The sequence below is a fragment of the Gorilla gorilla genome, chromosome 6, assembly GCF_029281585.2.
Source record: "Gorilla gorilla gorilla isolate KB3781 chromosome 6, NHGRI_mGorGor1-v2.1_pri, whole genome shotgun sequence".
Taxonomy (NCBI): Eukaryota; Metazoa; Chordata; class Mammalia; order Primates; family Hominidae; genus Gorilla; species Gorilla gorilla.
In genome coordinates this window covers 12,758,254-12,782,817 of record NC_073230.2, presented here as the reverse complement: position 1 = coordinate 12,782,817, position 24,564 = coordinate 12,758,254, and the positions used below count along the sequence as shown (strand labels likewise).

The following is a 24,564-nucleotide window of genomic DNA, read 5'->3' as shown; positions in this document are numbered from 1 at the left end:
CTCTCTGTCCCCAGCCCTCGGCAAGCTCCATTGCCTCAGGTGTGGACAACTCCAGAAAGGTTTTCTTGGTCCTCAGAGCCCCTCTGCTCACCAGCCTGCTGCGGACGCTAGCGGAGTGTGCACCAGACCCCGCGGGAGCAGCGGGTGTGGCCTTGTCAAGCACGCAGGGAGGCGGGAGGGTCTCCCATGCCGAGGTGCGGGCATTGGGCTGCTCTCGGCTTTCTGGGCTCTGGCGTGGACGTTGCGGGCATCCAGAAACCCAGAGCTCGCCCTCCCCCCGCAGCCCCAGCTGCTTGAGAATTCCTCTGGATGGGAAAGATTTCTGGAGTCTGCGCACCTGAGTGGCTAGAAGGGAAGATCCCTGGCCTCACGTCCAACCCCCTGCCCCCACCCCCCAACCAGCCCCCTGCCTACCACCCTGCTCAAATTGGCCCACCCCAGGGAGACCTGATGTGGGGGACCCAGGCGCTGTTGAAAGTCTGCCTACACTTAGCCTGCTTTGCCGCTGTGGCCCACTGGGGCGGAGACAGAGCCATGTGACGCCTGCACTGTGAATGATCGCAAGTGTGCACTGCCTGCCTGCCTGCCCCCGCCTGCCTGGCTGGCCTCTCCAGCCTGCTTCATCCATTGCTCCGGGGGCCAGTCTCCCCTCTCACCCTCTTAACAAACCTCCTCCCTCTCCCTCTGGCTCCTCCCTGCCTCCCTCCCTCCCTCCCTCTACTCCTCTGCGGACTCCTCAGACTCATCACCGTCACCGCCTTCCTCTCTGAGGTGGCCCAGCAGAGATCCGGGCTCTCTCTAATACATGAGTAGACAGAACCTCTGCCCTCATTGGCACCTCTGGGGCCACCACTTTTGGCCACAAGTTGCTTAAGCAAGCAGGCGGCTTGGGGCGTTGGCAGGAGACTGTGGAGTTGGCTGTCCGTCTTCCCCGTCTGTCTATCCGAGCCTAGACTGCTCCCCGCCCTGGAGAGAAAGGGTCTGGTGTCCACCTCTTTTTGCTCGAAGGGGCCACCTTCCAGCCCTGCGGCCCCTAGAGTCACTTTCCCGCTCCTGGCATTCTGGTCCGCGAGGCAGATGGGCACCCCTGTCACCTGCTCATGGGTGGCACTTTGGATGTGGCATCTCAGGGCAGAGTTTGCTCTCTCAGGCCTTCCACCTGCCCGTCCTTGGAAGCAAGTGTCTGCCTCAAGACAGTCTCTCTTTTTGGTGGGGGGTTTTGGTTTGTGTGCAGGGAGCCTCCTGTCTGCCAGCTGCCTTTGTCCTGAGAGCCTGGGCTGGGCTCCGGGGACTGCAGACTCTCAGGCAGGCAGGGAAGGTTACTGGATGAAGCTCATCTTAAGTCACCGACCAGAGAGGCAGGCTGGGGCTTCTTTATGTTTTTAAAGTTTTTATTACTTATTATTATTTTTTGAGACGGAGTCTCGCTCTGTCACCCAGGCTGGAGTGCAGTGGTGCGATCGCGGCTCACTGTAACCTCTGCCTCCGGGGTTCAAGTGATTCTTCTGCCTCAGCCTCCTGAGTAGCCGGGATTACAGGTGCCCGCCACTGCACCTGGTTAATTTTTGTATTTTTAGTAGAGATGGGGTTTCACCAGGTTGGCCAGGCTGGTCTCGAACTCCTGACATCATGATCCACATGCCTCGGCCTCCCAAAGTGCTGGGATTACAGGCGTGAGCCACTGCGCTGGCCTATTTATTTTTGAGACAGGGTCTTGCTCTGTCACCCAGGCTGGACTGCAGTGGTGCCACCATAACTCACTGCAGCCTTGGATTCCTGAGCTCAAGCGATCCTCCCGCTTCTGCCTCCGGAGTTGCCAGGACTGCAGGTGTAAGCCACCACGCCTGGCTAATTTTAAAATTTTTGCGGGGGGGCCGGGTGTGGTGGCTCATGCCTGTAATCCCAGCAGTTTGGGAGGCTGAGGCGGGCAGATCATGAGGTCAGGAGATGGAGACCATCCTGGCTAACACGGTGAAACCCCGTCTCTACTAAAAATACAAAAAAAAAAAAAAAATTAGCCTGGTGTGGTGGTGGACGCCTGTAGTCCCACTACTCGGGAGGCTGAGGCAGGAGAATGGCGTGAACCCAGGAGGTGGAGCTTGCAGTGCGCCAAAATCGCGCCACTGCACTCCAGCCTGGGTGACAGAGCGAGACTCTGTCTCAAAAAAAAAAAAAAAATTTTTTTTTTGTAGAGACAAGGTTTGCTCTGTCGCCCAGGCTGGTCTTGAACTCCTAGCCTCAAGAGATCTTCCCGCCTCAGCCTCTCAGAGGGCTGGGATTACAGGAGTGAGCCACCTTGCCCGGCCCTGGGGCTTCTTTAGACAGTCTGCCAGCTCTGGGTTCGAGCCTGCTCTTCTACTGCCCGAGTGCTTAACCCCATTGGGCCTCAGTCTACCCCTGCCCTTCCTGGGCATCCCATGAGTGAAGAGTCACAGCTGACTTTAGCTCCCTGGGCATGGGGACAGCACAGTTCCTGCCTGCAAGTCATGGGGGTGGCCCTGTTTCTGTTTGATTGTCTTTAAGCTTGCAAATCGCTTTCTTCTCCATGCAAATGATTCTCTCTGGACCCTGGCCTTGGCTGAGCCAGTGGGCTGGGAGTGTCACCCCTTGCTGCAGGTGAGAAAATAGAGGCTCAGAGAGGGCCGAGGACTTGCCCAGCCTCCCCAGAATGGGGGAGTTGCTAGGAGTCAACTTAATTTTTTTTAATTAATTTTTCTAAAAAATTAGTCACGGGGACTCTGCGTTGCCCAGGCTGGTTTAGAACTCCTGGGCTCAAGTGATCCTCCTGCCTCGGCCTCCCAAAGTGTTGGGATTACAGGCGTAAGCCACTGTGCCCGGCCGGGATCAACTTTATTTTATTTTACTTTTTCGAGACTGAGTCTCACTCTTGTCACCCAGGCTGGAGTGCAGTGATGCGATCTCAGCTCACTGCAACCTCCGCCTCCCGGGTTCAAGCGATGCCAGGAGTCAACTCTAGACTTCAGATCCCTTCTCGGGGCTGAAACCATGGGGGTCCCCTGGCCCCCAGGAAGAGTCCGAACTCCACCTTCTCCTGCCGCCAGCCCCCAGGACTCAGCTGGCGGAGCTGCCGCGGGCACCTGTGCCCAGAAACCCTAGCCTGAGTCCCCAGGGCCCTCTTCCCTGCTCACCTCCCTCCGCTTCCTCTTTCCTTCTCCTCCTGCCTCTGTGTTGTGTGTTGGGGCGTGTGCGCGTGTGACCGTGGAGAACGCTGTCTCCAGTCCTTGTCCGTGTGTCTGGCCCCTGCCACAGCACAGGTGCATGTTGGTGCCCCTCACAGAAGCCCACCCTGACACACAAGGCCGCTGCCCACCTCTGGGCTTTCTGGGATGCCCGCGTTGGGTCAGCTGGCCGGGGGCATTGGGCCATCGGGCCATCGGATGGGGGGAACCCGTGGGCTGGGTCTGCATCCACCCCCAGCGGCCCCCTGCTGAGGACTGAGGGGCTAGGCTGGAGCCCAGAGGCCACTCTGGGCCAGGGGGCGGTGGGGGGTGGCCCTCGCCAAGGCCAAGGCTCTGACTCGGTCCCTGTTTTCTGCACACCAGATGAGAGCTCGGAGGAGGAGGACGAGGAGGAGGAGCTCGAGGAGGAGGACGAGGCCAGCAGTGGCGGCTATAGGCTGGGTGCCCGGGAGCGGGCCCTGTCGCCGGGCCTGGAGGAGAGTGGGCTGGGCCTGCTGGCACGCTTCGCCGCCAGCGCCCTCCCCAGCCCCACGGTGGGTCCATCCCTGTCTGTGGTACAGCTGGAGGCCAAGCAGAAGGCCCGGAAGAAAGAGGAGCGGCAGAGCCTGCTGGGTAAGTGGCAGCAGGCGGGCTGTGGTGGGGGTGGGTGGGAGGGGTGGACGCCATCGCCCCATCCCACAGGTGAGGAAACTGAGGCTCAGAGATGCAGGTGCAGAGCTGGGAATGGGCAGAACCCCAGCCTCGTGGGCCAGCCCCGTGCTGATCAGGGATGGTGGCGACAGGCGCCCTGGCCTGCCATCTCCATGGAGGGGATTCTTCACCTTGCAAAGGGCGACCTCCTTCAGTCTCACACTGCCAGCAAACACAGCCCTGTTTTGGGCACTTGAGGGGCTGCGGGACCTCCATGGAGGTCCCTGACCCAGCCTGTGGTTTGCGGGGGCCACTCCAGGTTGGTGACACCCAGTTTGACCCGTGAGAGAGACGTGGGGCTAGCCGAGACAAAGGTGCAGGAGAAGGAACAGCCACGTCACGGTAGAAAGAAGAGAGCATATCTCATTCAGACTTCGTGGGATGGTGGGGGTGCGGTCTGTGCCATGGGAGAACAGGTGGGACAGGCCTCATGCGGACTGGGCTTGAGCCTGGAGGAGTCAGGTGGGGTGGGCAGGCACCAAGCTCTCTTTGACTTGCCCACAATCCAGTTAGGTAAACCAAGGCAGCAGGCACTCACACTTGGGCAGGCAGCTGGCGCTTACCCCGGTCCATGTCTTTCCTGTCTCTCCATCTCTGATTGTTTCCCTGCATCAGGGCCCTGCCTTTTTGGGACCCTCTCGTGGGCCCTCCCTGTTCTCACCGGGCTGAGTGCCCTCACACGGACGCAGCTCACCTGCAGCTGGGGTCAGTGCCGGAGATGGAGATGGTCATGCATGTGTTCAGGCTCTGAGTTCCCCTGGCCCCAGCAGGGGAGGGACCTTCTGACCCCCCCGGCATCCTTTTCTGAGCCACAGTAGGGGTAGATATGAGGCTCTCCTGGCAGGGGCTAGGACAGGAAAACAGGTATTGCTGCCCCTGAAGGCCCCCCAGCTGCCCCTGGCTTCATGCCCTCTGCAGGTTCATGGAGCAGAGCCCCACCCCTGACCTCCAGTGTCTTGGAACCCCATTTGTGGCACCCACGGCAGGCTCCAGGCCCTGCCTTCCCCCTCCTCCCTCTCATGCCCTGCCATTGTTTGCTGGGCTCCAGGCCTGGCAGTCCTGGAAAGAGGCATCAGGGCCCCCTACAAGGCTACCTATTGTTAGGTGTTCTTCATACAGAAGCAGCTGGAGGGTGTCTTCAGAGTGCACACTTGGCCAGGCCACTCTTCTGCCCAGAACCTCCAAATGGCTTCCCGCTGCCCTCTGATCAGTGCTACCTGTCTGACCCACGACCATCAGACTCTAACTGCTTGGACAGCATTATCCTGTCCACAGCCCCTAAAGGCACCAGCCAGGCTAGTACCCTCAGACATCTACACTTGCTATTCATACAGCCCCAAACATCCATTTCACCCAGACCGCCCAAGGTATTGGCATATGGTCCAAATTATTCCTTTATTCTGCGTTGACTGTCTGAAGGGTCTGTAGTGATGTCTCCTTTTTCATTGCTGATACAGATTGTTTCTTCTTACTCTGTTTCTTGGCCAGTCTGGCTAGACGTGATTAGTTTCATTGGTTTCTACTCTTTGTTATTTTCTTCCTTCTCATTCCTTTGGGTACACAAGCATGTCTTGGAGATACTGCAGGATTGCTTCCAAACCATAAAGCGAATATCACAGTAAAGCAAGTCACATGAATGTTTTGGTTTTCCAGTGCATATAAAATTACGTTTAAACTATACTGTTGCCTATTAAGTGTGCAGTAGCATTATGTCTGAGAAAACAGTGTACGTACCTTAATTAAAAAATAGATTATTGGCCATGCATGGTGGCTCACACCTACAATCCCGGCACTTTGGGAGGCCAAGGCAGGAGGATTGCTTGAGCTCAGTAGTTCAAGACCGGCCTGGGCAACAGAGCGAGACCCCATCTCTACAAAAAATAAACAGAAAAATTAGCCAGGCACGGTAGCACGCGCCTCTGGTCCCAGCTACTTGGGAGGCTGATGTAATAGGATCACTGGAGCTCGGGAGGTCGAGGCTGCAGTGAGCCGAGATTGCGCCACTGCACTGAAGCCCAGGCAAGAGAATGAGACCCTGTCTCAAAAATAAAAGACCAAACCAAAAGCATATGTTTACACTATCCTGTAGTCTCTTAAGTGTGCAATAGTATGATGTCTTTTTTTTTTTTTTGAGATACGGTCTCGCTTTGTCACCCAGGCTGAAGTGTAGTGGCGTGATCTCTGCTCACTGCAATCTCCACCTCCTGGGTTCAAGTGATTCTCCTGCCTCAGCCTCCCGAGTAGCTGGGATTACAAGCACACACCACCACGCCTGGCTAATTTTTGTATTTTTAATAGAGACAGGGTTTCCCCATCTTGGCCAGGCTGGTCTCGAACTCCTGACCTCAGGTGATCTGTCCGCCTCGGCCTCCCAAAGCGCTGGGATTCCAGGCGTGAGCCACCGCGCCTGGCCGTAATAGCATTATGTCTAAGAAAACATTGTACATATCTTAAAAATAGTGTATTGCCAAAAATGCTAACGATCATCTGAACCTTTAGTGAATTGTAATCTTTTTTGCTGGTGGAGGGTCTTGCCTCGATGTTGATGGCTGCTGACTGATTAGGGTGGTGGTTGCTGACAGTTGGGGTGGCTGTGGCAATTTCTTCAAATAAGACAACAGTGAAGTTTGCCGCATCGATTGACTCTTTCAAGAAAGATTTCTCTGTAACATGCAATACTGTTTGATAGCGTTTTACCTATAGAACTTCTTTCAACATTGGAAGCAGTCCTCTCAAACCCTGCTGCTGGTTTATCGGCTAAGCTTATGCAATATTCTAAATCCTTTGTCATTTCAACAGTGTTCACAGCATCTTCACCAGGAGTAGATGCCATCTCAAGAAACCACTTTCTTTGCTCCTCCATAAAAAGCAGCTCCTCATCTTTTCAAATGTCTCATGACATTGCAACAATTCAGTCCCATCTCCAGGCTCCACTCTAACTTGAGTTCTATTGCTGTTTCCACCACGTCTGCAGTAACTTCCTCCAGTGAAGTCTTGAGCCTTTCATAGTTGTCCGCGAGGGTTGGAATCAACTTCTTTTTTTTTTTTTTTTTTGAGACTGAGTCTCGCTGTGTCGCCCAGGCTGGAATGCAGCGGTGCGATCTTGGCTCACTGCAACCTCCGCCTCCCCAGTTAAAGTGGTTCTTGTGCCTCAGCCTCCCGAGTAGCTGGGATTACAAGCGCCTGCCACCACACCGGGCTAATTTTTGTATTTTTAGTAGAGACAGGGTTTCGCCATGTCGGCCAGACTGGTCTGGAACTCCTGGCCTCAAATGATCCACTTGCCTCGGCCTCCCAAAGTGCTGGGGTTACAGGCGTGAGCCACTGCACCCGGCCTAGAATAGTGAATTCTTTCCAGAAGATTTTCCATTTACTTTGCCCAGATCCATCAGAGGAATCATCATCCGTGGCAGCTGTAGCCTTACAAATTATATTCCTTAAATAACGAGACTTGAAATTCAAAATTACTCCTTGATCTATGGGCTGCAGAATGGGTGCCGTGCTAGCAGGCATGGAACCAACATTCATCTCCTTGTATGTCTCCCTCAGAGCTCTTGGGTGACAAGGTACATTGTCAATGAGCAGTAGTATTTTGAAAGGAATTTCTTTTCGTGAACAATAGGTCTCAACAGCAGGCTTAAAATATTCAGTAAATCATGCTGTGAACCGAGGTGCTGTTACCAAGGCTTTGTTTTGTTATTCCCTTTTTTTTTTTTTTTTTTGAGACGGAGTCTCACTCTGTTGCCAGGCTAGAGTGTGGTGGTGCGATCTTGGCTCACTGCAACCTCTGCCTCCCAGGTTCAAGCAATTTTTCTGCCTCAGCCTCCCGAGTAGCTGGGATTACAGGCATGCACCACCACATGTGGCTGATTTTTGTATTTTTAGTAGAAACGGGGTTTCCCCATGTTGGCCCAGCTGGTCTTGAACTGCTGACCTCAAATGATCCTCCTGCCTTGGCTTCCCAAAGTGCTGGGATTACAGGTGTGAGCCACCACACCTGGTCTGCTGTTCCATTGATAGAGTAGTGGCAGAGGTGATTCAGCATCTTTTTTTTTTTGAGATGGAGTCTTGCTTTGTCGCCCAGGCTGGAGTGCAGTGGCGTGATCTCTGCTCCCTGCAAGCTCTGCCTTCTGGGTTCATGCCATTCTCCTGCTTCAGCCTCCCGAGTAGCTGGGACTACAGGCACCTGCCACCGCGCCCGGCTAATTTTTTTGTGCTTTTTTTTTTAGTAGAGACAGGGTTTCACTGTGTTAGCCAGGATGGTCTCCATCTCCTGACCTCGTGATCCGCCTGCCTCAGCCTCCCAAAGTGCTGGGATTACAGGTGTGAGCCACTGCACCTGGCCTGTTGTTCCACTGGTAGAGCCCTGGCAGAGGAGATTTAGCATCATTCTTAAGGACCCCGGGGTTTTCAGAATGGTAAATGAGCATTGGCTTCAACTTAAAAGTCCCCAGCTGCATTAGCCCCCAGCAAGAGTCGGGCTGTCCTTTGAAGCTTTGAAACCAGGCACTGACTTCTCGTCTCTAGCTATGAAAGCCTTAGATGGCATCTTCTTAGAAGGCTGTTTTGTCCACATTGCAAATCCATTGGTTGTTGTAGCCACTTTAATCAGTGACCCTAGCTGGATCTTCTGGAGAACTCGCTGCAGCTTCTCCATCAACACTGGCTGCTTATCCTTGCATTTTTATGTTATGGAGACGCCTTCTTTCCTTTTCTTTTTTTTTTTTTTCTCTGAGATGGAGTCTCACTCTGTTGCCCAGGCTGGAATGTAGTGGTGCAATCTCAGCTCACTGCAACCTCTGCCTCCCGGGTTCAAGTGATTCTCCTGCCTCAGCCTCCCAAGTAGCTGGGATTACAGGCACCCGCCACCACGCCTGGCTAATTTTGGTGTTTTTTTTAGTAGAGATGGGGTTTCACCATGTTGGCCAGGCTGGTCTCGAACTCCTGACTTCAAGTGATCCTCTCGCCTCGGCCTCCCAAAGTGCTGGGATGACAGGCGTGAGTTACCGTGCCCAACTGATAGCTTCTTTCCTTACACCTCATGAGACAATCTCTGCTGGCTTCAAACTTTTCTTTTGCAGCTTCCTCACTTCTCTCAACCTTCACAGAATTGAAGAGAGCTGGGGCCTTGCTGTGGATGAGGATTTGGCTTGGCTTAAAGGAATATTGAGGGTGGTTTGATCTTCTCTCCAGATCACTCAAACTTTCTCTATGTCAGCAATGAACCTGTTTCACTTTCTTATTTGTGTGTTCACCAGAGCACTTTAAATTTCCTTCAAGAACTTTTTCTTTGCATTCACAGCCTGGCAGTTTGGCACAAGAGGCCTTGCTTCTAGGCTATCTTGGCTTTTGACTGGCTTAAGCCTTCCTCACTAAGTTTAATCATTTCTAGCTTTCTATTTAAAGTGAGAGACATGACTCTTCAATTCACTTGAACATTTAGAGGCCATTGTAGGATTATTAATTGACCTAATTTCAGTATTGTTGTGCTTTAGGGAATAGGGAGGCCCAAGGAGAGGGAGAGAGATGAGGAAGGCCGGTTGGCGAAGCAGTCAACACACACTTTTTTTTTTTTCTTCCTTGCTATATAAAGAACATACGGCCGGGTGTGGTGGCTCATGCCTGTAATCCCAGCACTTTGGGAGGCCGAGGTGGGCGGATCACTTGAGGTCAGGAGTTCGAGACCAGCCTGACCAACACGATGAAACCCCATCTCTACTAAAAATACAAAAATTATCCAGATGTGGTGGCGGGCACCTGTAATCCCAACTACTCTGGAGGCTGAGACAGGAGAATCGCTTGAATCTGGGAGGCAGAGTTTGCAGTGAGCAGAGATCGGGCCATTGCACTGCACTCCATCCTGGGTGACAAGAGCGACACTCTGTCGAAAAAAAAAAAAAACCAAACACACACACACACATTGGCCGGGCACGATAGCTCACGCCTGTAATCCCAGCACTTTGGGAGGCCGAGGCAGATGGACCATCAGAGGTCAGGAGTTTGAGACCAGCCTGGCCAACATGGTGAAAGCCCATCTGTACTAAAAAGATAAAAACTAGTCAGGTGTGGTTGTGGGCACCTGTAATCCCAGCTACTTGGGAGGTTGTGGCATGAGAATCGCTTGAGCCTGCGAGGCAGAGATTGCAGTGAGCCGAGACTGCACCACCGTACTTCAGCCTGGGCAATAGAGTGAGACTCCATCTCAAAAAACAAAAAAACACCAAAAAAAAAGAAAAAAAAAGAAACAAAAAAACACATTTGTTGGTGAAGTTTCCCATCTTATATGGGCACTGTTCACGGAGCCCCAAAACAATTGCAATTTTTTGTAGAGAAGAGGTCTCGCTCTGTTGCCCAGGCTGGTCTCAAACTCCTGATCTCAAGTGATCTGCCCTCATTGGCCTCCCAAAGTGCTGGGACTACAGGTCTGAGCCATTGTGCCTGGCCTTGTCTAGTAATTTTGGATTGTGTGTCTTGGACGTTGTGGGGCTGAGGTTGTGGAGAGCCAGAATGCCTTTTTTTTTTTTTTTTTTTTTTTCCTTTTGAGATGGAGTTTCGCTGTCGTTGCCCAGGCTGGAGTGCAACGGCATGATCTCGGCTCACCACAACCTCCGCCTCCCGGGTTCAAGTGATTCTCCTGCCTCAGCCTCCCAAGTAGCTGGGATTGCAGGCATGCGCCACCATGCCTGGCTAATTTTGTATTTTTAGTATAGACGGGGTTTCTCCATGTTGGTCAGGCTGGTCTCAAACTCCCGACCTCACGTGATCTGCCTGCCTTGGCCTCCCAAAATGCTAGGATTACAGGCGTGAGCCACTGTGCCGAGCTTTTTTTTTTTTTTTTTTTTTTTTTTTTTTTTAACGTGCAGCGTTGCCCAGGCTGGAGTGCAGTGACACAATCTCAGCTCACTGCAACCTCTGCCTGTTGCCCAGGCTGATCCTGACCTCAGATGATCTGCCCACTTTGGCCTCCCAAAGTGCTGGGATTACAGGCCTGAGCCACCATGCCCGAGCCCTTTTATCATTTTAGAATGTTTTTCTTTGTTGCTAGTAACAATTTTTGTCTTAAAAAGTCTATTTTGTTTGTTATTAGTATAGCCACGCCAGCTCTCTTGGTTACAGTTGGCGTGGTATACCTTTTTCATGCTTTGCCTTTCAGTTTATTAGTGTCTTAGTCTTTAGTTTTTTGTCTAATTTTTGGTTCTCCTTTGCTGCCTTTTAAACAAATTTATTTGAATATGTTTAAGAATTCCATTTTAATTTTCCTGTTAGCTTTCTCAGTATCATTTTGTCATTTTTAAAAATAGAAAATAGAGATAACAATATACATTCCTTTTTACATCCACTTACCATGTTTTTTTCCCATAAAATACAGAAATCTTGCAACTTTGTAAGTCCATATCATACCTCATATTTTATATTATATGTAATACTTTTTCACATGGTATCAACCTCTAAAGACAATGTTACAAACTTAGTTTTTTTTTGTTTTGTTTTGTTTTGTTTTTTGAGATGGAGTCTCACTCTCTCACCCAGGCTGGAGTGCAGTGGTGTGATTTTGGCTCACTGCAATCTCCGTCTCCAGGGTTCAAGCGATTCTCCTGCCTCAGCCTCCCAAGTAGCTAGGATTACAGGCACCTGCCACCTCGCCTGGCTAATTTTTGTATTTTTAGTAGAGTTGGGGTTTCACCATTTTGGCCAGGCTGGTCTTGAACTCCTGAGCTCATGATCCACCCGCCTCAGCCTCCTGAAGTGCTGGGATTACAGGCATGAGCCTCCGGACCCAACCACAAACTTAGTTTTAATCATTTAAATGGCTTATAAGGAAATTAAGAGGAAAAGTGAACAAAGTCTTTTGTATTTGTTCAGATATTTATTATTTCTGTTGCTTTTAATTCTTGTCTGAGGATTCCAGTTTTCCTGCAGTTTCAGCCCAAAGAACTTCATTTAGCAGTTTTGCCTTGTAGAGCTGCTGGTGAGGAATTTTCTTGGTGTTCCTTTTTTTTTTTTTTTTTTGAAACAGTCTCACTCTGTCACCCAGGCTGGAGTGCAATGGCGCGATCTTAACTTACTGCAACCTCCCCCTTCTGGGTTCAAGTGATTCTCCTGCCTCAGCCTCCCGAGTAGTTGGGATTACAGGTGTGAGCCATCACGCCTGGCCTCTTAGTGTTCTTTTACCTGAAAATGTTTCTATTTTACCTTCATTCTTCAGTGATGTTTTTACTGGATATAGAATTTTGGGTTGACAGTTTTTTTTTTTTCTTTGAGTGCTTAGAAGATATCCTGCTCTCTTCTGGCCTCTGGTTTCTGATGAGAAGTTCACCATTAATCAGACGATTGTTTTGGAAGTGATAGGTTACATTTTTCTTGTTGTTCCTGGGGGTTCGTGTTTATCTTTGTCAGCCGTTTCACTGTGGCATGCCTCGTGGCGGATTTGTTTATGTTTATTTTGCTTGGTGTTTATCTGACACCCAACATCTGCAAGTTTCTGTTTGTCATCAAATTTGGGAAGATTTCAGCTATTGAGGAAAAGCAAATATTCAAGCATTTTTTCTTGTTCTTTCTTTTCCTGTTAACATACATTTGACCATTTGTTATCTGACAGGTCTCTGAGGCTGGTTCCCCCACACCCAAACTCATAAACTCACTCGCTTACTTTTCTCTTAATCATATCCATTCAGCTCTTAGATCCCCTCCATGGATTTTTTATTTCTGAAATTGTACTTCTTAGTTTTATAATTTCTTTGTGTTGTTTGAGACAGGGTCTTGCTCTGTCACCCAGGCTGGAATATAGTAGCACAATCATGGCTCACTGAAGCCTCAACCTCCTGGGCTCAGGTGATCCTCCCACCTCTGCCTCCTGAGTAGCTGGGACCACAGGTGCATGCCACCATGACTGGCTAATTATTGTATTTTTTGTAGAGACAGAGTCTTGCTATGTTGCCGAGGCTGGTCTTGAACTCCTGACCTCAGGGATCCTCCTGCCTCAGCCTCCCAAATTCCGGGATTACAGGTGTGAGCCACTGTGCCTAGCCAGTTCTATACTTACAATTGGTTCATTTGGTTCTTTTCTGTTGTTTCTTTTTGTCCTTCCTAGTTCTCTGGTGAAATGTTCATGCATTGAAAAAAAGTTGCATTGAAAACAAGTTTTATTTCACCTCTTTGAGGATTTCAGAATCCTTGGCTGTTCGTTCCAACATGTGGTTCATCTCAGGGTCAGGTTTAGTTGGTTTTCTTTTCTCTCTGGAATGTGATGCATTTTCTTGGTTCTTCATTTGTCTAGTAATTTTTTTTTTTTTTTTTTTTTTTGACACAGAGTCTCGCTCTGTTGCCCAGGCTGGAGTGCAGTGGTGTGATCTCTGCTCACGGCAACCTCCGCCTCCTGGGCTCAAGTAATTCTTGTGCCTCAGCGTCCCAAGTAGCTGGAATTACAGATGCATGCCACCACGCCCAGATAATTTTTGTAGAGATGGGGTTTTGCCATGTTGGCCAGGCTGGTCTCAAACTCCTCACCTCAACTGATCTGCCCGCCTTGGCCTCCCAAAGTGCTGGGGTTATAGGTGTGAGCCACTGTGACTGGCCTTGTCTAGTAATTTTGGACTGTATCTTGGACATTGTGGGGCTGAGGTTGTGGAGAGTCAGAATGCCTTTTTTTTTTTTTTTTTTTTTCCAGTGAATATGATCTCCTTTGTTTTAGCAGATATTTCCTTGGTGGGACTTGAAGTCCAATTTCTTAGGTGGTATCTCTGGCCTCTGTTCAGATCACTTTTTGCTGAGCCCTGGGCTGCTTGGAGTCTATTCTGTGTATAGGTAGTTTCAGGGCCATTTAGAGACATTGGGGAGAGAGAGAGCATGGGGACCTCTCTCTGGTTCCCTTTCTAATTTTTTTTTTTTTTTGTAGACGGAGTCTCACTCTGTCACCCAGACTGTAGTGCAGTGGCGCGATCTCGGCTCACTGCAACTTCTGCCTCCTGGTTCAGGCAATTTCCTGCCTCAGCCTCTTGAGCAGCTGGGACTACAGTGCCCACCACCATGCCTGGCTAATTTTTGTATTTTTATCAGAGATGGGGTTTCACCATGTTGGCCAGGCTGGTCTTGAACTCCTGACCTTGTGATCTGCCCAAATTGGCCTCCCAAAGTGCTGAGATTACAGGTGTGAGCCACTGTGCCTGGCCAAATTTTTTTTTTTTTTTTTTTTTTTGAGACAGATTCTTACTCTGTGGCCCAGGCTGTAGTGCAGTGGTACAATCTCTGCTCACTGCAACCTCCACCTCCGGGTCCAAGTGATTCTCCTGCCTAAGCCTCCCGAGTAGCTGGGACCATAGGCACCCGCCACCATGCCCGGCTAATTTTTGTATTTTTAGCAGAGACAGGTTTCTCAGCATGTTAGCCAGGATGGTCTTGAACTCCTGACCTCAGGTGATCCGCCCGCCTTGACCTCCCAAAGGGCTGGGATTACAGGTGTGAGCCACTGTGCCTGGCCACTGGCTCGCTTTCTATTCTCTTCTGTGTTGCCAGTTTCTAGACTTCTCTTTCCTGGTGCTGAGGTCAGCGGGACTCTACTTCTTTTCTATGTGGGCCCCACCTTCCCTGCTGTGTGTGCCAAGAAGACCGTGTCAAGTGCCAGGGTGGAGGGTGCAGGGAGATCTGCCTCCTGTGACTTCACTCTCTGCCTTCCCCGTGAGCCTCCTCTCTGTCTACTGTCCCTCCCTGCACCATACACAATGGGCCTGTGAAGGATTACGTACGCCAGGTGTTCCAATGGATCTCTGGGGGGACTGTTACGGGGTGGTACCTCATTCCGTCATACCCAGAGCAGAGCTCTCATGCCTGTGGCCTGCACCCACATCAGCCTCAAAAGCCCCTTGCTGCCTCCTTGCACAGTGGAAAGTTGGAAAGTCTGTTAGCAAAAGATTAATGATCACACCTGTAATCCCAGCACTTTGGGAGGCCGAGGTAGGCAGATCACAAGGTCAGGAGTTCGAGACCAGCCTGCCTAACACGGTGAAACCCCGTCTCTACTAAAAATACAAAAAAAAAAAAAAAAAAAAAAGCCAGGCGTGATGGCGGGCACCTGTAGTCCCAGCTACTCAGCAGGCTGAGGCAGGAGAATGGCATGAACCCGGGAGGCGGAGCTTGCAGTGAGCCGAGATCGCACCACTGCACTCCAGCCTGGGCGACAAAGCGAGACTCCATCTCAAGAAAAAAAAAAAAAAAGTTAATTAATAGGATTATTACACTTTGCTGGTGACCTTTTCCCACTGGGCAGCCCCCGCCAGCCCCTGTTGCTGTGGCTTCATCTACCGGGGCAGTGCAGGGCAAGCCTCTCACGGCTGCCCCCCGGGGTCAGTAGGCCTGGGATTGGGCCTTGGCTTTTCGGCTCCTGCGCTGGAGGATTTAAGGCAGACCACTGGCTCTCCCTGAGGTTGTTAACGCAAGGGACTGTCACAGAGATTGCATCCCTGAGTGAAGGCACCTTGGAGCCCCTGTCCTGGGGAGCAGTGCCATCTACGCCTCACTCACACTCTTTTCCTGGACACCAGCTCTGACCTGGGGCTTGAGCTGGAGATCCCAGAGAACTCGGATCTGCTTCCCAGGGTCAGGGCAGGCTGGGGTAAGCTGGGACCTGGGCATGGACAGAAATGCTAAGGTGTGGCATTGCCTGTGACAACAGAGGTGCGGCCAGAGAGGACTTCCCAGGTTGTGGGGTGTGTCTCCTTCTGAAGGACTTAGCGCCGTTCCAAGGAGAGGTCGGGGGAGCTGGTGCTTTGTACAGAGGGGATGGCAGAGAGCAAAGCTTGCAGCTGGGAATGAGTGGGGATGGTGGGTGCTGGGTGAGTGCTGGGTGGCTGTGCTCAGAGGCTGTGCATTCAAGGAGCCCAGGAGCTGGGACCCAGGATCCAGGACAGAGGGAAGCAGGGCCTTGGCTGTGCAATGGGTGGGGCCTGGGGTGGCTCTGTCATGTAGAGAGGGCAGTGGGAGTGGACGATTCCTGGGACCACCCAGCTCCGACAGGCAGCACCAAGAACGGGGGAGAGAAGGCGAGCGGGGCTTGGGGATTCTCTGCGGGTTTCCCCGCCTGCCTGCCTTAGAGGGCTGCTGCCCTGCAGGTGTGGGGCCCGGCCCGCCCAGCTGCCCTGGCTTCTGGGATTTCCACAAGTCACATGGGGTTTTGGAGGAGCTCAAGGGGCCCAGGATCTTCCCATGGGGCAAGGGGCTGGGAGCAGCGTCCGGGCAGCCGAGGTGGCATAGGGACAGGCGTAGGGACAGGCGTGGTCCCGGTGAGTCTTTCTCCTCTGGGCCTCAGTTTCCTCTCCTGGAAACGGGCAGAAGCGCTGCCATTGGCGGGGAGGTCCCGCGGGGGAGGAATGGTGTCCATATGGCTGGGTGGGAGGGAAGGGGTCCCTACGAGGCTGTGACCAGCACGCCCTCCTCCCGCGTTCAGGCACAGAGTTCGAGTACACCGACTCAGAGAGCGAGGTCAAGGTGCGCAAGCGGTCGCCTGCGGGGCTGCTGCGGCCCAAGAAGGGGCTGGGGGAGCCGGGACCCTCCCTGGCCGCACCCACGCCTGGCGCCCGCGGTCCTGGCCCTAGCAGCCCGGACAAGGCCAAGCTGGCGGTGGAGAAGGGGCGCAAGGCCCGAAAGCTGCGGGGCCCCAAGGAGCCTGGCTTCGAGGCGGGGCCCGAGGCCAGCGACGACGACCTGTGGACGCGGCGCCGCAGCGAGCGCATCTTCCTGCACGACGCCTCGGCTGCTGCACCTGCGCCCGTCAGCACCGCGCCCACCACCAAGACCAGCCGCTGCGCCAAGGGCGGCCCCCTGAGCCCGCGCAAGGACGCCGGGCGTGCAAAGGACAGGAAGGACCCCAGGAAGGTAGGGGCCGCGCTGGGAGGGGGGGCCGCAGAAGGGTCCCTGGGGTTCCGTGAGGGAGGGGCCCTCTCCCCTCCCAGCCTAGGGAAGTGGCTTCACTGTTAACCATGTACTCGGCTCCAGGCCCGCCCGGAGCCCCTGCTAGGACTTAGCCCCAGCAGGAGCTGGCCACCTGTTCCTTTGTTTCTTAAGAGTCAAGTCTTGCTCTGTCACCAGGCTGGAGCGCAGTGGCCTGATCATGGCTCACTGCAGCCTTTATCTCCTGGCCTCTAGCAGTCCTCCTGCCTCAGCCTCCCAAATAGCTGGATCTTCAAGCACATGTCACTGCCCCTGGCTAATTTATTTTTTGTAGAGACGGGATCTCGCTATGTTGCCCAGGCTGATCTTGAACTCCTGACCTTTAGTGATTCTTCTGCCCCAACCTCCCAAAATGCTGAGATTACAGGCATGAGCCACCATGCTTGACCACCCGTATCTTACAGAGGTCCTTACTCTCTTTTCTCCTGTCTCAGAAGACGACTTTAAAAAGTGAATAAGATACCTGGGACCCCAAAGGAAGACAGTGATAGTGACCATAGTTATCAAAATATTGAAAAGACCCTTCTGTGATATGGTACCTATACGTTCCTTTAGGGATGTATTTAATTAATAAACACATCTGCCAATGGGTCTAGTAAATACTGTACTTAAAATTTTATTATTTTATATTTTAGAGACAGAGTCTCACTCTGTCACCCAGGCTGGAGTGCAGTGCTGTGATCATGGCTCACTGCAACCTTGAACTCTCGGGCTCAAGCAGCCCTCCCACCTCAGCCTCCTGAGTAGCTGGGACTACAGGTGCATACCACCGTGCCCAGCTAATTTTTAAATTTTAAGTATAGACAAGGTATTGCTGCATTGCCCAGGCTGGTCTCAAACTCTGTTCTCCTGCCTCAGCCTCTCAAAGTGTTGAGATTCCAGGCGTGAGCCACTGCACCTGGCTAGTGCTGTACTTCTGAAGCAGTGTAAAGGATGTTTTAAGGTCCCTGGAGTAACTATTGTGTGCTGCAAGTCTCTGTGGTTTCCGTTGCTGCAAGACTGTGGTTTCACCATCGCTGCTGGTACTTTTGTGGTTTGTGGCCTCCACTCTCACCTGAAGGAAAACCCCATTTTTTTTTTAGAGGTTAAAATGTGAAAATGCAGGTGGGATTTTCTTTCCTACCCATTTACAGATTTCCTAAATTCTCTCTATGAACACCCCAGATTAAGAAAACTTGCTTTTAGACAACTTTATAATCGGGCCTGTTACCCTTTTTGCACTGGCCACTAGGAAGCTGATGGCCAGTTGCTTCCTCCTCCTCTTTGGATGCATTCAGACTAAGCAGCTAGGTTTTGACGGTATTCTGTCAAAATACCTCTCCACCCTGAGCCCTTGATATAGGAGGAACCCTCAAATAACGGTGACATTGTAGAGAAGATCACAAAAAAGATGAGAGTCACATTGATTTCCTGACAAAGGGGTAGTAGTGAGGAAGGGGCCAGTGTAAGCACCATCCATAGGCACCTTGGATTTGTGCTCTTGTCTCCTGGTGGCAGAGGCCATCTCAGGTTTTTGAAGGCCTTGCAGGACAGGTGTCACAATTAGTCACAATAATAATAATGATTCAGCCGGGCGCGGTGGCACACACCTGTAATCCCAGCACTTTGGGAGGCCAAGGTGGGTGGATCACTTGAGGTCAGGAGTTTGAGACCAGCCTGGCCAACATGACGAAATCCTGTCTCTACTAAAAAATACAAAAATTAGCCAGGCATGATGGCGGGTGCCTGTAATCCCAGCTACTCAGGAGGCTGAGGCAGGAGAATCTCTTGAGCCCGGAAGGCGGAGGTTGCAGTGAGCTGAGATTGTGCCACTGCACTCCAGCCTGGGCAACAGAGTGAGACTCTGTCTCCAAAAATAAAATAATGCTACCAGGTAGCACATAGTAGGCCCAGACATGTTCTAACCCCTTCACCTCGCACACTTACTGTGCAGGACTGTGTGAAGTGGGTCCCTCCTATGAACCGCTCTCTATAGGTGGCTCACATATGGACAGGCACCAGACTGGCTGCGGTGGCTCACGCCTGCAATCCCAGCACTTTGAGGTGGGAGGATCCCTTGAGGCCAGGAGTTTTGAGACTGGCCTGGGCAACATAGCAAGACCCTGCCTCTACCAAAAAAAAAAAAAAAAAAAAAAAACAATTAGCTGGGAGTGGTGGTGATCAGTGCCTATAGTCCCACCTGCTCTGGAAGCTGGGGTGGGGGGATTGCTTGAGCCCGGGAGGTGAAGGCTGCAGTGAGCTATGATCATACTGCCTCACTGCAGCTGGCAACAGAACCCACAACTCTGTCTCAAAATAAAGAAAAAGGCTGGGTGCAGTGGCTCATTCCTGTAATCCTAGCACTTTGGGAGGCCGAGGTGGGCAGATCACCTGAGGTCGGGAGTTCAAGACCAGCCTGGTCAACATGGTGAAACTCCGTTTCTACTAAAAATAAAAAAATAAGCTGGGTGTTTTGGGGGGCGCCTACCACACATTAACAGTGTCTGTTCTTGGGATGCTGAGATGTGGGGTGATTTTCCTTGGGTGTCTGAGCCTCCATTTGTCAACAATGAATCTGTTCTGTTCCAGGTTCCTGCTACAGTATCAAAAGGCAGACACTGGGTGAGCCTCTGGTATTATAGCTGGATATAATAGCTGGGTATTCAGCTGTTCAGATGCCAGGAATTGGAAACCCTGGGCCTCCAACAGAAGGAACTCTTGGGAAAGGCCCAAAGAGGCAATGTAGCCCCAGTGGTTAAGGAGCCAGAACTGAAGCTGCGTCCCCAGTGTTCAAAGCCCAACTCTGTTGATCATTCACTGCTGTAACCTTGGACAGATAGCTATCCTTTTTTTTTTTTTTTTTTTTGAGACGGAGTCTCACTGTGTCACCCAGGCTGAAGTGCAGTGGCACAAACTCGGCTCACTGCAACCTCCGCCTCCCAGGTTCAAGCAGTTCTCCTGCCTCAGCCTCCCGAGTAGCCGAGATTACAGGTGCCCACCACCATGCCCAGCTAATTTTTGTATTTTAGTAGAAACATCGTTTCACCATGTTGGTCAGGCTGATCTTGAACTCCTGACCTCAAATGATCTGCCCGCCTCAGCCTCCCAAAGTGCTGGGATTACAGTTGTGGGCCACCGCGCCCGGCTGTATTCTGCTTTTCAGACTTAGTTCAGTCTGTGTTATATCATGTGTACTGCCACATGTGATGGGCTTTTACTTTTATTTTCTATCTTTTTTTTTTTTTTTTTTAAAGACAGAATCTGTCCTACTGCCCAGACTGGAGTACAGTGGTGAGATCTTGGCTCGCTGAAACCTCTGCCTCCCAGATTCAAGCGATTCTCTTGCCTCAGCCTCCCGAGTAGCTGGGATCACAGGCGCTCACCACCATGCTGGGCTCATTTTTGTATTTTTAGTAGAGACAAGGTTTCGCCATGTTGGCCAGTCTCGTCTCGAACTCCTGACCTCAGGTGATCAGCCCACCTCAGCCTCCTAATGTGTTGCGATTATAGGCATGAGCCACCACGCCTGGCCTTCTATCAATATTTTTATTGTATTTATTTATAAGAGACAGAGTCTTGCTCTGTTTCCCAGTCTGGAGTGCAGTGGTGATTGTAGCTCACTGCAGCCTCGAATTTCCAAGTTGGAGCAGTTTTCCTGCCTCAGTCTCCTCTGAGTAGGTGGGACCACAGGGGCACACCAACACACCTTGCTAATTTTTCTTTTAATAAGAGACGGTGGTCTCAGCCGGGCGCAGTGGCTCACACCTGTAATCCCAGCACTTTGGGAGGCTGAGGCGGGTGGATCACGAGGTCAGGAGTTCAAGACCAGCCTAGCCAATATGGTGAAACCCCGCCTCTACTAAAAAAATACAAAAAAGTAGCCGGGTGTGGTGGCGGTCACCTGTAGTCCTAGCTACTCGGGAGGCTGAGGCAGAAGAATCGCTTGAACCCAGGAGGCGGAGGTTGCAGTGAGCCGAGATTGTGCCACTGCACTCCAGCCTGGGTGACAGAGCGAGACTCTGTCTCAAAAAAAAAAAAAAAAAAATGTGGCGGCGGGGAAGGTGGTCTCACTGTGTTGCCCAGGCTGGTTTCAAACTCTTGGGCTCAAGTGATCCTCCTGCCTCGACCTCCCAAAGTGCTGGGATTACAGGTGTATACCACCATGTCTAATTAAAAAAAAAAAATTATTTTCATGCAGATGGGGTGGGGTCTCCTTATGTTGCCCAGCCTGGTCTTGAACTCCTGGGCTCAAGCAGTCCTCCTGCCTTGGCCTCCCGAAGTGTTGGGATTACAGGCGTGAGCCACCACACCTGGACATCAGTATTTTTTTTGTTTTTTGAGACAGAGTCTCACTCTTGTGGCCCAGGCTGGAGTGCAGTGGTGCAACCTCAGCTCACTGCAACCTCTGCCTCCCGGGTTCAAGTGATTCTCTTGTCTCAGCCTCCCGAGTAGCTGGGATTACAGGCTCGTGTCCTCACGCCTGACTAATTTTTGTATTTTTAGTAGAGACGGGGTTTCACCATGTTGGCTGGGCTGGTCTCGAACTCCTGGCCTCAAGTGATGGGCCTGCCTTGGCCTCCCGAAGTGCTGGGATTACAGGCGTGAGCCACCGCGCCTGGCTGTCATTATTTTTAAATGGTTGAATGCCATCCCACTGCCTGCCTGTCTCCCACCACTGACCCTGCTGGCGGTTGGTGGTTTGGGTGATGATGGTGTTTTGCTGTCGTAATTACCAAAGCAGGCAGCGTCTCTGTTTTGCGTACAGAACTTCTATCACGTCGGAAGTTATTTTCTTATTTACTTTATTACTATTATTTTTTTTTACAAAAAAGTAGGGGAAGGCACCCAGCTGTGGGTTTTCTGATCAAAGGGAAAGAAACAGTTACTGGCTTTATCTGATTATAACAGTAATTTGGAAGATAAAGAAAAGAAAAATCCATTCAGGCCTTTTTTTTTCTGCTGTCATTTCCTTTTGTTCCCCCGTGGGTACAGCTGCAGGGGCATGTACCAGGAGCTGCAGCTATCTGCTTAATGACGGATCCCAGAGATAAGGGGACAGCGCCACTAACATTCCTTCAGCGCCTAAGATGCCTCTGATTCCAGAAGGATGACTTGCATTAAAGAGTTCAGCAGCAACAAGAAAATAAAACACACAGACACACACACACACACACACACACACACACACACACGCATATATATTTTTCCCCCCCAAAATGGGGATTAAACTGTATATTCTCTTTCCCTAGAACATGCCATTTTTTGTTTCTTTTAATGCCCTCTGCTTTGACTTTCATTTTGGATATGGACGCTGTGACTTCTGTTGTTGTCTTGGTAACATTTGACCATTGTTATCTTTATTTATTACTTTTCTACCTCTCCTGGCCTTGGCCATTTGTTTTGGTTGTTGTTGTTGTTTGTTTTTTGACACAGAGTCTCACTCTGTCGCCCAGGCTGGAGTGCAGTGGCACGATCTCGGCTCACTGCAACGTCCGTCTCCTGGTTCAAGCGATTCTCCTGCCTCAGCCTCCCGAGTAGCTGGGACTACAGGCGCGTGCCACCATGCCCAGCTACTTTTTTATATTTTTAGTAGAGATGGGGTTTCACCGTGTTAGCCAGGAGGGTCTCGATCTCCTGACCTCGTGATCCGCCCGCCTCGGCCTCCCAAAGTGCTGGGATTACAGGCATGAGCCACCGCGCCTGGCCTTTTTTTTTTTTTTTCTTAATTTTATTTTATTTTTGAGACAGAGTTTTGCTCTTTTTTGCCCAGGCTGGAGTGCAATGGCGCGATCTCGGCTCACTGCAACCTCCGCCTACTGGGTGCAAGTGATGCTTCTGCCTCAGCCACCCGAGTAGCTGAGATTGCAGGCACCCGCCACCATGCCCAACTAATGGCCATTTGTTTTAGACGTGTCCCTTTTAGAAAGTGTAGATTTTTTAGCTGGGCATGGCGGTACATGTCTGTAGTCCAAGCTACTTGGGAGGCTGAGGCAGGAGGATTGTTTGAGCCCAGGAGGTTGAGGCTATCAGTCAGCTGTCATTGTGCCACAGCACTCCAGCCTGGGCAACAGAGCGAGACCCTGTCTCAAAAACAACAACAAAACAGAGAGTGAAAAAACGGAGGCAGCCTACAGGCCCTTCTCATCACGGGGGTGGTTAAAGTAAGTGCATTACGGTTTCTCCATACCTTGGCTCAATAGGCTGCTGTTAAAATGAAGCTCCTTTCATATGTATCAGTCATGTTAGGGGGGAAACGTTGCAAAGCAGAACTATTGGTAAATTCCCACTTTTTTTTTTTTAATACTGTGTGTGCATGGTTGTGTCTGCGTAGCCTTCATATTTATAGGGTTGTGTGTGCTTGTGGAAAGTTCTAGAAGGATACACCATGCTGTTACTAGTAGCTAACTCTGGAGTTGGTAGGAGGGTCACTGGAGAGGAACTTGCAACATATATACACTTCAGTGTTGTCTTTTTTGGGCAGACGGGGCAACAAGTAATATATACTAGTAATGAGATAATACACATTAAAAACAGCCTGTAATCCCAGCACTTTGGAAGGCCAAGGCGGGAGGATTGCTTGAGGCCAGGAGTTTGAGACCAGCCTGGGCAACATAGCAAGACCCTGTCTCTAAAAAAATAAAAAATAAAAACTTAGCTGGGTGTGGTGGTGTGCACCTGTAGTCCAGCTACTCAGGAGGCTGAGGTAGGAGGATAACGTGAGCCCAGGAGGTCGAGGCTGTATTTAGTGGTGATGGTGCCACAGTCCTCTGGCCTGGGCAACAGACCGAGACCTTGTCTCTAAAAAAAAAAAAAAAAAAAAAGGCAGGGCGCAGTTGCTCACGCCTGTAATCCCAGCACTTTTTGGGAGGCCAAGGCGGGCGGATCACAAGGTCAGGAGATTGAACACGGTAAAACCCCGTCTCTACTGAAAATACAAAAACATTAGCCGGGTGTGGTGGCAGGTGCCTGTAGTCCCAGCTACTCGGGAGGCTGAGGCAGGAGAATGGCGTGAACCCGGGAGGCAGAGCTTGCAGTGAGCCAAGATCGCGCTACTGCACTCCAGCCTCAGTGACAGAGCGAGACTCCGTCTCAAAAAAAAAAAAAACCCAAAACCACTTGCAAGGAGAGAGAGAAGGGGTGTTTTGTTCCTCCCGGGAGGGCACAGTTGGGGTGGCACAGAACTTGGGGGTGAGTGAGTGAGGGGGACAGGGGTGCTGCCTGCACTTTCCCTGCCGTTTGATGGCTCCTCTCTGTTGCTTCCTCCTCCAGAAGAAGAAAGGGAAAGAGGCCGGGCCAGGAGCTGGGCTGCCGCCGCCCCGAGCTCCCGCCTTGCCCTCTGAGGCCAGGGCTCCTCACGCCAGCTCCCTGACCGCTGCCAAGAGGAGCAAAGCCAAGGCCAAAGGGAAGGAGGTGAAGAAGGAGGTGAGGCTCACCGTGCCCTGGTGGGGGGCTGTGGGGGGCTCAGCCATGCTCCTGTGGTCAGGGCAGGGGGCTCCACCTGCTGCTCTGTATTCACCCTCCCTATAGCTGTGGCTCAGACAGGTTGCGGGTGACGAGGGTGACGTGGCCGTCCCCACGTTCCAGAGATAAGGAGATACTGGGGACTCTGTTCCTGTCCTCAGGAAATGTCTGCTCTAGCGGGGGCGAGGGACACCAGGAGACCTGGGTTACAGGCCCCCAGCCCAGCACCAGGTCCTCACAGGGCCCTCAGGCTTGGGTGAATCTTCCAAAGTGGCAGATGATGGCATGTCCA

The 24,564-nt window shown here is 51.5% G+C and overlaps 1 protein-coding gene across 12 annotated transcripts in view; it reads left to right on the top strand.

Moving 5' to 3' along the window:
* TNRC18 (trinucleotide repeat containing 18) overlaps nucleotides 1-24,564 on the top strand; it is a 120,371-nt gene that overhangs the window by 77,705 nt on the left and 18,102 nt on the right. For 11 of the 12 annotated variants that reach the window (XM_055346454.2, XM_031012766.3, XM_055346455.2 and 8 more), the window contains 4 exons: nucleotides 3,564-3,812; nucleotides 16,330-16,757; nucleotides 19,401-19,433; nucleotides 24,081-24,233. In XM_055346454.2, the coding sequence (XP_055202429.1) occupies nucleotides 3,564-3,812; nucleotides 16,330-16,757; nucleotides 19,401-19,433; nucleotides 24,081-24,233 (863 nt within the window). The remainder of the gene's footprint in view (nucleotides 1-3,563; nucleotides 3,813-16,329; nucleotides 16,758-19,400; nucleotides 19,434-24,080; nucleotides 24,234-24,564) is intronic. The other variant, XM_031012764.3, reaches the window with a different exon arrangement.